Source organism: Squalius cephalus (assembly GCF_949319135.1).
Source record: "Squalius cephalus genome assembly, chromosome: 13".
Taxonomy (NCBI): Eukaryota; Metazoa; Chordata; class Actinopteri; order Cypriniformes; family Leuciscidae; genus Squalius; species Squalius cephalus.
Window position 1 is genome coordinate 26,757,862 of NC_137134.1, and position 13,693 is coordinate 26,771,554.

Sequence of the window (13,693 nt, forward strand, 5' to 3'; positions counted from 1 at the left end):
GCGCGCGCGTAGCCGTGCGCGCGCTTTTAATCGCGCTCGATTTTCAGTGAACGCTTCTGTGTTGACGTTTAGTTCTGATCAGGACAGGGTTTAATTTATATGTATTAATTTCATTTATGCTGTTGTATATTTATTTACCTTTTATTGAATTTCATATTTTAAATCTCTCTCTAAAGTAAACTATAGGATATATATATATATATTTTAAAAGAAAATTTCAGATGGCACTTAGAGGCTTTTGCATATATATACTGTATATATATATATATATATATATATATATATATATATATACAGTATATATATGCAAAAGCCTTTTGCATATATATACTGTATATATATATATATATATATATATATACAGTATATATATGCAAAAGCCTCTAAGTGCCATCTGAAATTTTCTTCTAGAATGATCATTTTTATCAAGCTTGTATATTTAAGGTCAGTAATTTCACTTAAATGACAATTAATAGGTCATTTTCATTGCCCTTTAAGTGAAATTACTGAACTGAAATATACAAGCTTGATAAAAATGATCATTCTAGAAGAAAATTTCAGATGGCACTTAGAGGCTTTTGCATATGAATTCTTCATATATATATAATACACATTTAAGTACTATCATCATAAGACATCAAGGCTGACCAACAGAAGACATGTCAGTGGTTTTTTTGTGAATAATGATTCCATCAAATGAATTTTTTTTTTTTTTTTTTTTTACACTCTACAAGTTCAGTTTCGAGTCAAACCGAAACATGACGTGGTCTGATTCCTTTAGATCTGGAAAGTATGTGGTTTTGGTCTGGTAGATGGACAAACATCTTGTAGAGGCGCTTCTGTGAACCCTTTCCTGTCCTATTAGCATGAACCTCACAGGCTGATTTCCTTTTACATAACAACCCAGGTGAAAAAGACGTACTATTAAATGTATTAAAAATGTACTTAAGTATATTTTTAGTAGCAAAACAAATATACTATAATACATGTTTAATACATTTAACATTAGCTTACATCTTTTTCTTATATAGGCCTATATACAGTATAAGGCAAACGAGGAGAAAGTTGTTGAAAATAACGTATAATGAATTATTTAGTGAAGAACAGAAAGTTGTGTATGATGTAGAAATGTGTATGGAGAGGAACAGGGCAACATATCTGACTGACACGCATGTGATTCAAGATTAGCCTATTCGGTGAAAACTGCAGAAATCTGTGAAAACAATGTTGTTAAAATGTTGTAAATTTGAATTTGTCCCAAACATGGAAAGACAAAAACACGATATGTTCTTCTACAAGAAGATGTTACAGGACGTGGGTGTAGGTGTGATTTCAAAAACAGTTTTCTGGTTCTGCTAACCTTTGCCAGAAATAACCTGAAACTAGCAATGCTAAAGATGAAAGGTTACGGTTTTCTATGTGCAGTTTAGAGAGATACATTTAAAAAAATATATATTTTACGTGCACAAACTATATCATATTTCACATTTTAACAAAACGATTACTATTTTCATGGAATACACACGAGTAGGCTACATTAACACTTGTTTTTAAAAGTAGGCTTTATAGTGTTTTTTTTTTTTTTTTGTACAAAAATCATGAGATGAAGTTTCTAATCATTCGGCAGAATCTAAACTAATCTTGCCATATGACAGATATCTTGCATCATTTTAAAGATATTTACTGACCTTTACACGCAGTCATGTGGGTCTACAGGGGTCCTATCTGTGATGTCATTTCCTGTTTTTTTGGTTGTCACGTTACAAAAAAAAAATAGCTTCCTACATATCGTTTATACCACAGTGTCTCTCTGGGGCAACAGACCAAAAAATATTGCATGCTTGAAAAGCGCCAGACAGAACAGTGTAATATGATGTTCAGAGTTTCATGTTGCGGGTCAAAGGTCACAGGTTTACAGCCGGTCTGCCCAGATGGTTTCCATCAACATATCAATGTTTGGTTGGTAACTACACCATCAGGATCCACAATGCATCCTTCTTTTATTCAAAATAGCAGTTTATACCAGGGGTGTCCAAGTCCTGAGGGCCATTGTCCTGCAGAGTTGAGCTCTTATCTAGTTAGAGCTTGATTATCCGGTTCAGGTGTGTTTAAATGGGGTTGAAGCTGAACTCTGAGTCTGCAGGACAGTGGCCTGTCAGGAGCAGGACTGGACACCCCTGGTATAAAGTTTTTTTTTCTTTCTTTTAATACGGGAGCTCCATCTAGTGTTTGTAAGTTGTAATAAAATCTAATCAACACATTTGCTGAGTCACTCAGAGGCTGAATCCAGTGGTCTCGAAATGTGGTCCTTCATCCTTCATTTTCAGTGAAATGTAGGATACATCAGACGGATCCTTGGAGGCTTGCCTGTCCCAGGGTTCACTGAGTGCCAGTGAAGACAAGATTTTTACTTTTAAATATTACTCAAATATCTAATGATATGTAAAAATAAAACAAAACCTTTAAAGAGGTTCAAATGTTGACTTAGCCTACTAAGATGTGATTATACATAATTTATAGTCTTAATACAGAAATGGACCATGGTGAACATAATTAGACAGTTCGTGAATCCTTGTTTTGTTTTCTGACAGTTTAATATAACTTTTACAAATGTTACTGTCATTCATCAAAGGCAGCTGTCAGTGTCACAGTTGCTAGGCGACAAGAACAGTCCTCCATAGGCTAGAGACGTCCCATTTAACAACTCTCAGTCCGAACTTCGCAGACTTCGAAGGATGCAAACTTTGAATTGGGACACAGCCATTGAGTGACCATGTACATTTTAGGCTACTACACACGATTAACATAATATGAGGGATTTTTGGACACATCAATGTTTTTGGATTTGTGGGATAAAAAGTTATAGTTTTTATTTTTTATCATTTTGAAGTAAAAAAATATACTTCTTTTACCATTTTTCTATGTTTATTGAAAAATGTCAAATTCACGGGAACATAATCTCCAAGAACAGTAATTCTTGTCTGCCTTATGCTGTGTTCGTGACAGGTGTCTCCTGAATTAAATGACGCTGCTGGAGCTCCACCTAGAGGCTGTACGTAGTAATTTCATAGAAATAGAAAAGAGTAGTAGCCCACTGACTAGCCTACAAGTCCGAACTCTGCATACAAGTTTGCATAATTCCTATTAATCAGGTCTGTTGCCTATAAACACATTTAACTGTTTTTCATTTCCTAATATCCTTAATTTCTCTATTAGCTGAACTATTTTACAGTCTGTCCATCCATCAGATCAAACCACAGCTGTACAGATGTGAATAACCGAGACCACAAAAGGTTTCAACTCACAATCTGGAGCTGCTAGTGTGTCACATGAATTCTGTCAATCACATACAACCTATATTTGAACTATATTGTTTAAGGAAGGAAAATAAAAGTTGACAATAGTTGTTGTAATACTAAATCTTTATTAAAAGTCACGAAAAACATTCACCTATAGAGTAATTTCAACAAAGCTTATGAGTTCATTCTAATGCATAAAATGTGGTGCTAATTATTATTTTGTTTAGAAGCCATGAATTTAATTTAATAGATCAATAAAAAAAATATTTTGTGCAAATACAATCAATAAATGTACAATTGATGAAAAACAATCTGTTAATAAACAGCTGTGTAGGTATAGGAAATAATTATACCAGTAAACTTCAGCAAACATATCTGGAACTAAACCTTCTGCTCATTCCACACTGTTGGTCTGATTTGACTCCAGAGGTCTGACAGTGATGTCTGGTCTCTTCTTCTCTGATCATCTCACTTCTTGTAGATCTGATGTCATAAACCAGCACAGCAACAGTAGCCACGCCCACCAGAGCAGAGACGACCAATCGAATCACAGCTTCAGTGAAACTACAACAGTGGATGTGAGCTGAAATAAAAAGAAAAACACTGAATCAGAATTGTGCATTTACAGTAGTTCCTTTTTTCACTTCTTTTTTGCTAGTATTGTTTAAAATAATGAATATAATATAATTCTAGAGTCTAGTTCTAGTTCTTTAACCTCAGCTCTTCTGGAAACCTGTGATTATCTTTTTTTGCACTAATGTTTTCTAATGCAAGAGCCCACTCACGCTCACACTCTCTCTCTCACATACGGTACACAAACACACACACACACACACACCTGCTTCATGTCTCTGACGCTCTTCTGCGGTCTGTTCTCTGTTCCAGTTAAATCACAAAAGAAAAAACAGCAAATGAAGAATTCAGATGCAAAAGCCTCTAAGTGCTATCAGCAATTTTCTTCTAAAATGAGCATTTTTATCAAGCTCGTATATTTAGGTTCAGTAATTTCACTTAAATGACAATTAATAGGTCATTTTCAATGCCATTAAAGTGAAATAACTGAACATAAACATACAAGCTTAATAAAAATGATCATTAGAAGGAAATTTCAGATGGCACTTAGAGGCTTTCTGAAGTCTTCAAATGCACTTGTGTGCACAAATAGTTCAATCTCTCTATGAATGCATGAGCTGATCAAATGTAAAACTTGAATGCAATGTAAGTCACTTTGGATAAAAGCATCTGTCAAATGCATAAATGCATTGTTAATAAAAATCTTGCAATTTTAATTGGTTTATGTGGTTGATGGTTTAGCACCCATCAGCAGTAACAAAACAACATATGAATATGTTTGGTCACAACTGCACGAGTGTTTCCGTTCTGACATAATCTTTAAAAGCTTTATAGGAACTAATATCGCACTGACTGAAAACATTGACAGAGTAAGAGTGAGTGATGTACCTGAACTTGGCTGATAGAGTTCAGTAATGTTGCTGTCCTCAGTTTGATTTACGGTTGAATTGTTCACAGCACAGCTGGACGAGAAGAAGTTGGGGCATGGCGATCTTTCTGATGATGAAGTACTTTGTGGAGTCTCTGATAATGACAGATGTTACTGTGACGTTAGTCTCATCACACACAATTGTGATCTTTATTCATAGTAGATCCATATTTTAAATGGAACTAAAGCCATTGAGACATCATAAAATGATGGAACAGTGAAAAGAAAAGAAGATAAAAATTTTAAAATATTATTCTCTACTTACCATAGACTGTGAGATTGAAACTCATGTAACTGGTCTCTCGGCTGACAATTGTTAGTTGATAAAGTCCAGTGTCATTGGTTTTGGTGTTTGTGATGGTCAGAGATCCGGTTTGATCCAGTTTCAGTCTGTCTCTGAATCTCTCATCATACGTAGACTTTGATTCTGTGACTCCGTGGACTTCAGCTATTCTGGTGCCTCCGAACGTCCACTGTATCCAAAAATATTTCTGTATTTCAGTAACATCAGTGTTTAGAATGACAGAATCTCCCTCCATCACTGACACTGACTTCACTGTATCCGTCACATCTACAGAAAAAGGGGACATATTTTGTAACAGACATGATGTTTGTTATTAATGACCAGACTTACAGTTATCAGTGATTTGTATTCATAGACATTTTCTTTAGTGAATGAAATGCAGTAAACTTTAAAAGAATAACAATAAAAGTTCAGGAGTTCAATGTCAGGTGATTTTTCTCCAGCACTCACTTTCGTGTGCAAACAGAAGTGAAACTGTCTACAACAATTATTTCTGGGTAAGACTGATTTAAAATCAAATTTTGTTTTGGAATTCCTTCCACTAAAAATCGCATCATGTCACAGAACTAATAAATTACGTTTGTAAAATATTAAAGAGATAAGAAATTGAGAAACGTTTAACGAAAACCAACGTAATGCGAAGTGTTTATTTATAAAATAAAAAAAGGGACATCATAATTCACTCATAACTTACCAACCAGACGCCACAAGCACACGAAGAACAAAATAAAAGCATTAACCATATTTCTTGTCCGTATATCAGCCACTTTAAACACGCAGTAAAATCGCCCGTTCACATCACAAGCGACCACCTTGTTGCTGGTTGTTGTATGTCGTCAAATGTATAGAGTCTATAGTAGGCGTTCCCATTGGTTGCCTATAGCGGATGTCATGGCATGTTGTTCTAACCGCTTAAGATAGGCCTAAACGTTTTGTAGGAGGAATATTGTACATAAAATATATACATTAAACGAACTAGGAAAATATATGCTCTTGACTCTTTGTCAGTAGGCTACCCTATTAAAAATTAAGATTCCAAAAGTGGGGTTTCATTGAACATCATTTCAGTGAACAGTTTCTAAATTTTTTTTTTTTTTCTTGGCGTGAATAATATTTGCAACCTGGAAAAAACGTATATAAATGTGCAAATGAATACATAAATCCACATATTCCTGCATACAAATATATAATTTAATAAATGTAATAAATAAATAAATAAATGTGCAAATAAATACATAAATACAACATATGCCTACATTAAAATATATAATTTATTTAATAAATACAAATAATTAAATAGCAACATCTGGTGGTCACACTTTTATGGTTATGGTTTTCTCCACCATATCTAACAAATCACCGCAGAGCAGAAAAAAACAAGAGTGGAATCAATCTGGGATCAATACAGTTCTATCAAATTAGATCTATCATCTAAATTCATTTGTGCCAATGAGACCACAACTCGTGTAGCCTGGTCAACGGATTCACATGTTGATCGATAATATAAAATACAAGTAGGCTATAGCCTATGTGATCACAATTAGACGTGAGTAGCTGAAAAAATATTTTGGGAGTTCTGTTTTTTTTTTTTTTTTTTTTTTTTTGTACAATTTAAGTTATAGAGAAGTAGTGTTAAATCATTTAAATAAATGTATGCCTTCATGCAAGCTGTGAAAAATTGCGTCGGAGCATCAGAGCCCCGGAATCAATCGTCCCATTACGTAAAATACGTAGGCTACGTTACGTTTAAAGTACAAGGTGTTTTAACCATAGACTAGAAACCACGTCATGCCACGCCCTGTGCTCGCAAGGACAGATTTATTTTTTTACAGTCTATGGGACAGATCGACATTTCTGCTGTATATTTATTTCAAGTAGCTATAACATTAACCTGGGTTTTCTTTAAACGTCATTCACACCTTTGAGAAAAGTCTACTATCGTACAGTCAAAACTTGGAGTCTTGGTTTTTTGGGGGGTTTTTTTTTGCTGTTGTTTTTTTTTTGTGTGTGACTGTTTTGAGTTTAGTTTTCAGGCTTGTGAGTCTGTTTTGCTATAGCTTTAGGACGACAAACACCGGAGAACACAAACATATAGAAATCTCATTGATATTATTCAAGTCAGATTCGTCACAGCTCTACAAAAACATTTGGAACGAACATGTTCCTCGTGCTGTTCTTATTGATGTACGGTAAGTTATGAATCTCGATTTCCTTTCGGTTTAGATTTATAGACATTTTTCATAGACAAGGTTTTAAGATGATTTCAAGATTTAATGATGACAGAAGAACTAACAAATCCAACAGAAATAACATACTGAAAAAAAAATCCTATTCATGATGAGTAAGCTATTTTTTATTCTGAGACGAGATGTATTTAACGTTAGGCCTATTTGAGAAACAACATGAAGCATTAATATTAGGCTATTGGTTTCATAATGCATTTTTTGCTTCATACATACTGGACACAGTCGACGAAAACAAGTCTTAAATACAGTGTTGATTCTCAAGTAGGCTACATTTATCTTGTTAATGTTTAGCGTGGGTGTGTATGGTCTTACATTTTTATTATTGTTTCTGTCACAATCTAAAAAGTTAGCCTAATCCAATCTATTTGTCATTTCAGCAGATCACACAAATATTTCAATCGAATTCAATTGACTCTGGTTTTGTAGTACCCCTGAGAGGGAGTATGTTAATCAGTAAAGACTCAAAACGCGATGCTTCACAATCACAGCTTTACTGAGAATGAATGAAGCGAAGCGCGAGAGCTCCATGACAACTAGAACACGCACGCACACACGCGACCAATCAGATGCAACCATTTTAACAGCGTTAGTATTTATATTAATTTACTTAACATATTCATTATTTCATATCATTTTAAAGTATTTGACAACATATGAATATTTAATAATTCTTTAAACTGATTAATACTGAAATGGTCCCATGAATTAAACCTCAGAAAACACTTTACAGTAACTCTTCAGCATATTACAGTTTCAGTAAAACTTGTTCTGTTTGTTTCCAGGTGTGTCTGGTACAGAGACGGATGAAACTGAGCCAGTGTCAGTGATGGAGGGAGATTCTGTCACTCTACACACTGATCTGACTGAACTACTGAACGATGATACTATTCTGTGGCTGTTTGGACCAAAACACTCTCCTATATCTAAAATAACGAGAAAGGGCGACTTGACTTCATTTTATTTCACCGGTGAGGATGTGGGATTCAGAGGCAGGTTACAAGTGGACGAAAACACTGGATCTCTCACCATCAGAAACACCAGAATCACACACTCTGGACAATATAAACTCACCATCTCTAGAGAAAAGACTACGACAAAGATATTTAATGTTACTGTCAGTGGTGAGTATCTCAAGTCTTTTATTGTAACTTTAGTTGCTCTTCCACCGTTGGGCCTAACCGCTCCATTTGCTTAAGCTAGTTAGCATATGGTTTATGGATACGGAAACAAGTTTCTATAAATAGCGTGTTTAGTAAGCTACAGAGAAACTGTCAGCCAGGCCACAGACAAGTGACCAATCATGAGCAGCGATGTGACGTTCCACCAGCACGATTAGCCAAACATGCAGAGAATTTCAGGCTGAGAACGGTTTGTAAGCGTGCCATGCTGAACCATGCTCAAGTCGAAATGTGAACCGTTAATACCGTTCTTAAAACCGTTCGGCCTGACGATGGAGAAGCAGCTAATGGTCCGGGTTTAGATCAGTGTGTCAATAATTTGGTCATTCTGAACCCTGGATTATTTCACACTATTCATATTTACCCTGGGTTAGGAATTATGGTTATTGAAGTTTCATAATTTTAAACCAAATTTAAATGATTGTGTAAGCATTTATTGAGTGTGATTTTCCAGATTTTGCACCACACAATCAGGTTTTCATGATGGGACTAACTCTTTCAAAATTTGTGAAATGTCATGAAACACATTTTTGTTAATGTTCTGCTTGTTTTGCAGACATGGTTGGTGAGACGGAGGCAGTGAAGTCAGTGTCAGTGAAGGAGGGAGAGTCTGTCACTCTAAACACTGATGCTGAAATGCACAAAGATGCTCTGATGCTGTGGAGATTTGGAGATAAAGGCATCATCCTCGCTAAAATCGATATTGAAACTAATAAAATCTCATTAAACAATACTGATGAGAAATTCAGAGATCGACTGCAGCTAAATCCGAACGGATCTCTGACTATCAGAAACACCAGAACCACAGACTCTGGATTTTATGAACTACAGATTAGAGGCAGTGAGAGTTCACGGCGATTCCTTCTTTCTGTCACTGGTGAGTCACTCTGAGTAACTGAAAGAGTGTGAGTGAGTGAAACTCAAAAAAGAGTGAGTAACTTTCAGTGTAATGGCATACGGCAGGGTTCCTCAAATCCGGTCCTGGAGTTTAGCTCGAACCCTGATCATAATCTACCTGTGATTTTCTAGCGATCCTGAAGACTTTGATAAGTTTGCTCAGGTGATTTTGATCAGGGCTGTAGCTAAACTCTGCATTGGCACTGGCCCCCTCCAGGGCAATATTTGAGGAACCCTGGCATACAGTATTATTAGCATATATTTGAAGTCATTTCAGATCATCATATTGACTGACACTTTCACTGTCTCTCTTTATAACCAAAGATCCAGGTCTTCCTTGGGGTGCTATAGTTGGAATTGTTTTTGGTGTTTTAGCTGTTCTGCTGCTTGTGGCTGTGATTTACTATCGCCACAGAAACTCTAAATCAAAAAGGCAAACTGGTAAGTATTACAAAATTTAAAAGAGAATTTCCATTTTCTCCATAATACTGCTAAAGCATTTGTTATACTGTGTACACATTACATTATATTCCTTATTTTGAGCGACACATCTTTCCATTTCTATTCAATATCAAACCACTCATGGGGGAAAATAAACTCCAGCCCAACACTACAACAAACCATAATGAATTGAATCTTCACAATAGATAATGCTTTACAATGAACTCTGTTAGAGAGCTACATATGGCAGTTTATCTCTTCAATAAAATACCTTACTGACCTGTTAGTAATAAAAACAGCATCATCTCTGCATTGCTTTTACAGCATTTCAAATCCCTCAGTTCTCGTCATCTCCGTAAAGCCAAGCCGATGTTGATTCTTGTTTATTACGAGCTCTGTCGAGTTATTTTTTAGCCAGCAGACTCTCATTTGTTTGGCATTTGTTTAAAATGGGTGATTCCCCTGTGGCTGGAGATATAGAAGCTACATGTCAAACTTTAAAGCTCGTTTTGATAATACACCCCCACATGAGTCAAAGTACCGTAAAAAATATACTAAAATGTATTTGAAATACATTTATTTTATGCTAAGTATACTATAAATACATTGAACGTATTTATGTTCTTGATATAAATACACCGCAAGTGTACTTTTGTTAAATTGGAACAACTCATTTTGTACTTATTGTACTTAAGTTATCCAGAAATAGTGCTGAGATATTTAAGTATATTTGATTGTGATACAGTGGAACTATTGCAAGTATACTTTAGGTACACTTTAAATATCTTTCATTTAAAGAACGATATTACGCAGAGTTCATACTATCTTTACCAATAGTGATATTAAAGCACATTTTACGCTTAATATTAAGAAATGTGCATTGTGAAATAGTTATAGTTTTTTTTCACTAGAGTAGTCAGAGTAACTTTTTCTCAATTTCCTGGGTCTGACGAGACATGTACGGGCGAGTGACATATGTATGACATATGTATTCATTTCCTATGAAAACGATACCGACAGGTTTAAAATATAAATGCTTATAAGTTTACCATAGTGAATCAGGGTAAGACAAAAAAAAGACATTTGACACATCTGTTTTATGTATTTGTTATTAGTAAAAAGTATTAGTAAAAAGTATTAGTAAAAGTTTTCTTTCGTCAAATTTTTTTTTTCATTTTTTGAATAGTTTGTTTTTTTAAATGAAATGGGTGGAGTTAAAGAAAAAAAATGTAAACATGTTTTGTTTAACAAAATAAATGCATGCACAAAACTTACTGATCTCCAACTTTTCGCTAGTGTTACAACCCTTTCCAACTACTATTTCACTCAAAAATGGAACTTCTCCCATCATTTACTTAAGTCATGTTGTTTCAAACATGCTGTTGTTAATGTCACTCTTTTCCATTCAGCATTTCATAGTGACCTCAATGTTCAAGCTCTAAAAAGGAAAATAACCAAAAATGCACTATTGTGTTGTCCAAACAATTCATGCTATATATTCCAAGTCTTCTAACACCAGATGATAACTTTGTGTAACGGACACTGTTATTCACTGATAATCTTCCAGTTTTCCAATGTTCTGCCAAAATTATTGAAGTGCTGCAGTAGGTTTGCGCAATGAACAACTGTGAGTGTGCAGAACAGAGAATGAGATTTGAGATGTGTGGCATTACCAGTAATTTGTCAGTCTGTTCCTCACTCAGACGACTTGGAATATAGTAGAGTCATATTGACTTTATGGTGTGGTTGGTATGAATGTATAATTGAGATGTTCACCTGCAGACTCATGAATACATTTCTGTTCTCTGTTTCTGTGTAGCAGAGAAAGCAGAGGCCTTGAAGGAGAGAGATAAGATAGAGTGGGACTATGAAACTGAAGACAATCTCATTGGAGGGACCAAAAAGCCAGTGGCAGGTGCTGCACTCAAAAAAATAATATGTTGGCTTTAATTAACTTTATGTCAACAGGCCACACATAACTGGGTTACGTTAAACAAACATTATTTATGTTACTTCAACATCATGGAATTAAGTAATTTTAAGCGACCCAATTTAGGTAGTCTCAAAGTGAATTTTTAAAGGCTAACATGATTCAGGTATCTTTTATATTCATTCATCCATTAATATTGTAAGGGGTTTACAGTTTAGGACCCAAGACCAGATGTTTGAAAGAAGACCCGGAGTCAGAATTATAAAAAATAGAAGAAAAGTTTTACTAAAGATAGTTTTCAGTTTCATCAGCAGAAGTCAGCTTCAAGACTCACACTGGAGTTCGTAGGCCGCCCCGCTTACAGTTACAAAGATCACAGCAGTTACACCATTTCCAAGGTCTAAGCTACGTCATTGCTTACAGGTTGAATGATTCTGATTGGCTAAGAAATTGATAAAGATAGTAATTTTCCACACATATACAGATAGACAGAAGCATATCTCCATAGATTATGCCGCTGACACTCGGACCCTGAAGTTAGGCACGTCGTGACCTTTCAGGTCGGGGATTTGGGTTGCTGGTTGCCAGCATGTCCCGAACAACAACTCAGTCAATCTCCAACAATGCCAGTGGTTCCTTAACCTGTAAGCAAGAAGACTAACACACACACCGACACACATCTTTTCCAAGGTTGGATTTGGCCAGGCTCTAACTATAAACTGGAGTCTCGTCTCAAAACATCAAGATAACAAGTTCTTTTTCCAAAGGATATAGGACACTTTAGTCTAAATGGAAACTATAGGCTTTAACTGACAAATGGTACCTTAAACTATAGACTTCAATGACCCCAATGTGTTTTAACATGTTGAAGACCTTTCTCAAACACAAAACCAGTCCCTATTTAATTTCTGGAAGCCGGGATAAATAGGCAAGCAATGTTACTACATTCAAATATCCAATACTGACATTAATGAATACATGAAAAGAACATTTCAGTAATCACACTGGTACAGTAACTTCTATAACAAAGTAAAATCTCCAGAGAAGTCATTCAACTCATGTGATATTTAGAAGGAAAAATATTGATTAATACCTTGATGATAATCACTCATTACATATACATTGAAGCAGCAGTGGATTCCAATCCACCCCTTCAATATTTAACTTATTTTAGTGATACATAATACAATTGATAGCCTATAGCTAGCTATTTGCTAGCAGTAGCACATATTAGCATCTTAAATGCTTACATGCTCTTTCAACCAAAGCAGTTGAGAGTGATTGAATCAGTCCACATCCAAACAAAATGCTCCACTCTTCTCCACACTGGTAACTCACTGTAAGTTAAATGGTTCTATCTCAAAAAACATAAAATAACTCTTCATTTTAACATTTACTCTCTCTTAATTCAACCAAATGCAAAGCATGCTGGGAACTAACAAGCACCGCCCACTGGCGCCCAGTTTCAGTTAATGCAACACAAATCATTCATGCAATCCAACACAAACGGATTAAGTAAACTTAAATTTTACATTTATTTAAGCAGATTGAACACAATGAAATTAAGTTAGGACAAAATGGCAGTTGGCGTCGCACTATACTGCCACCCTCTGGATGTAAGAATTGTTTACTTAACATAAATGGTTTGTGTTTAGACAATGTGTTAGGATGTTGTACTGTTGAGACAATTATGTGGACCTTAATAGAAAAAAAAAAAAACATTTCAAATCAACAAACATAATTATTATTTTTGAGTTTGGTGGGAGATTCAGTAGCAAAATGAGGCTGGATAAACTAACTGGAGATCTCACTATTGGTAACATTAGAACCATTCACTCTGGACTCTATAAACTAAAGATCAGCAGTGGCCGAAGAACCATATACAGTCTTACTGTCA

General features: G+C 35.2%; 2 protein-coding genes across 4 annotated transcripts in view; one reads left to right on the forward strand and one right to left on the reverse strand.

The window, feature by feature from the left end:
- Window positions 1-3,409: 3,409 nt before the first annotated feature.
- On the reverse strand, window positions 3,410-10,266 carry LOC307169785 (uncharacterized protein). Of its 2 annotated transcripts, none has more exons than XM_079890605.1 (4): window positions 10,147-10,266; window positions 5,066-5,371; window positions 4,761-4,895; window positions 3,410-3,882 (listed from the first exon to the last, which is right to left on the reverse strand). In XM_079890605.1, exons 1-4 carry the CDS (start codon window positions 10,169-10,171, stop codon window positions 3,662-3,664), a joined length of 687 nt encoding a protein of 228 aa, XP_079746731.1. In that variant the 5' UTR covers window positions 10,172-10,266; the 3' UTR covers window positions 3,410-3,661. The 2 variants fall into 2 exon arrangements, with proteins under 2 accessions (XP_079746731.1, XP_079746730.1); XM_079890604.1 differs by lacking the exon at window positions 10,147-10,266 and adding an exon at window positions 5,799-5,948.
- LOC307169765 (uncharacterized protein) overlaps window positions 6,893-13,693 on the forward strand; it is a 51,299-nt gene continuing 44,498 nt past the window's right edge. The window contains exons 1-5 of one of the 2 annotated variants that reach the window (XM_079890573.1): window positions 6,893-7,293; window positions 8,133-8,471; window positions 9,085-9,405; window positions 9,750-9,866; window positions 11,686-11,781. In XM_079890573.1, coding sequence (XP_079746699.1) covers window positions 7,263-7,293; window positions 8,133-8,471; window positions 9,085-9,405; window positions 9,750-9,866; window positions 11,686-11,781 — 904 coding nt within the window. In that variant the 5' untranslated portion in view covers window positions 6,893-7,262. The remainder of the gene's footprint in view (window positions 7,294-8,132; window positions 8,472-9,084; window positions 9,406-9,749; window positions 9,867-11,685; window positions 11,782-13,693) is intronic. The other variant, XM_079890572.1, reaches the window with a different exon arrangement.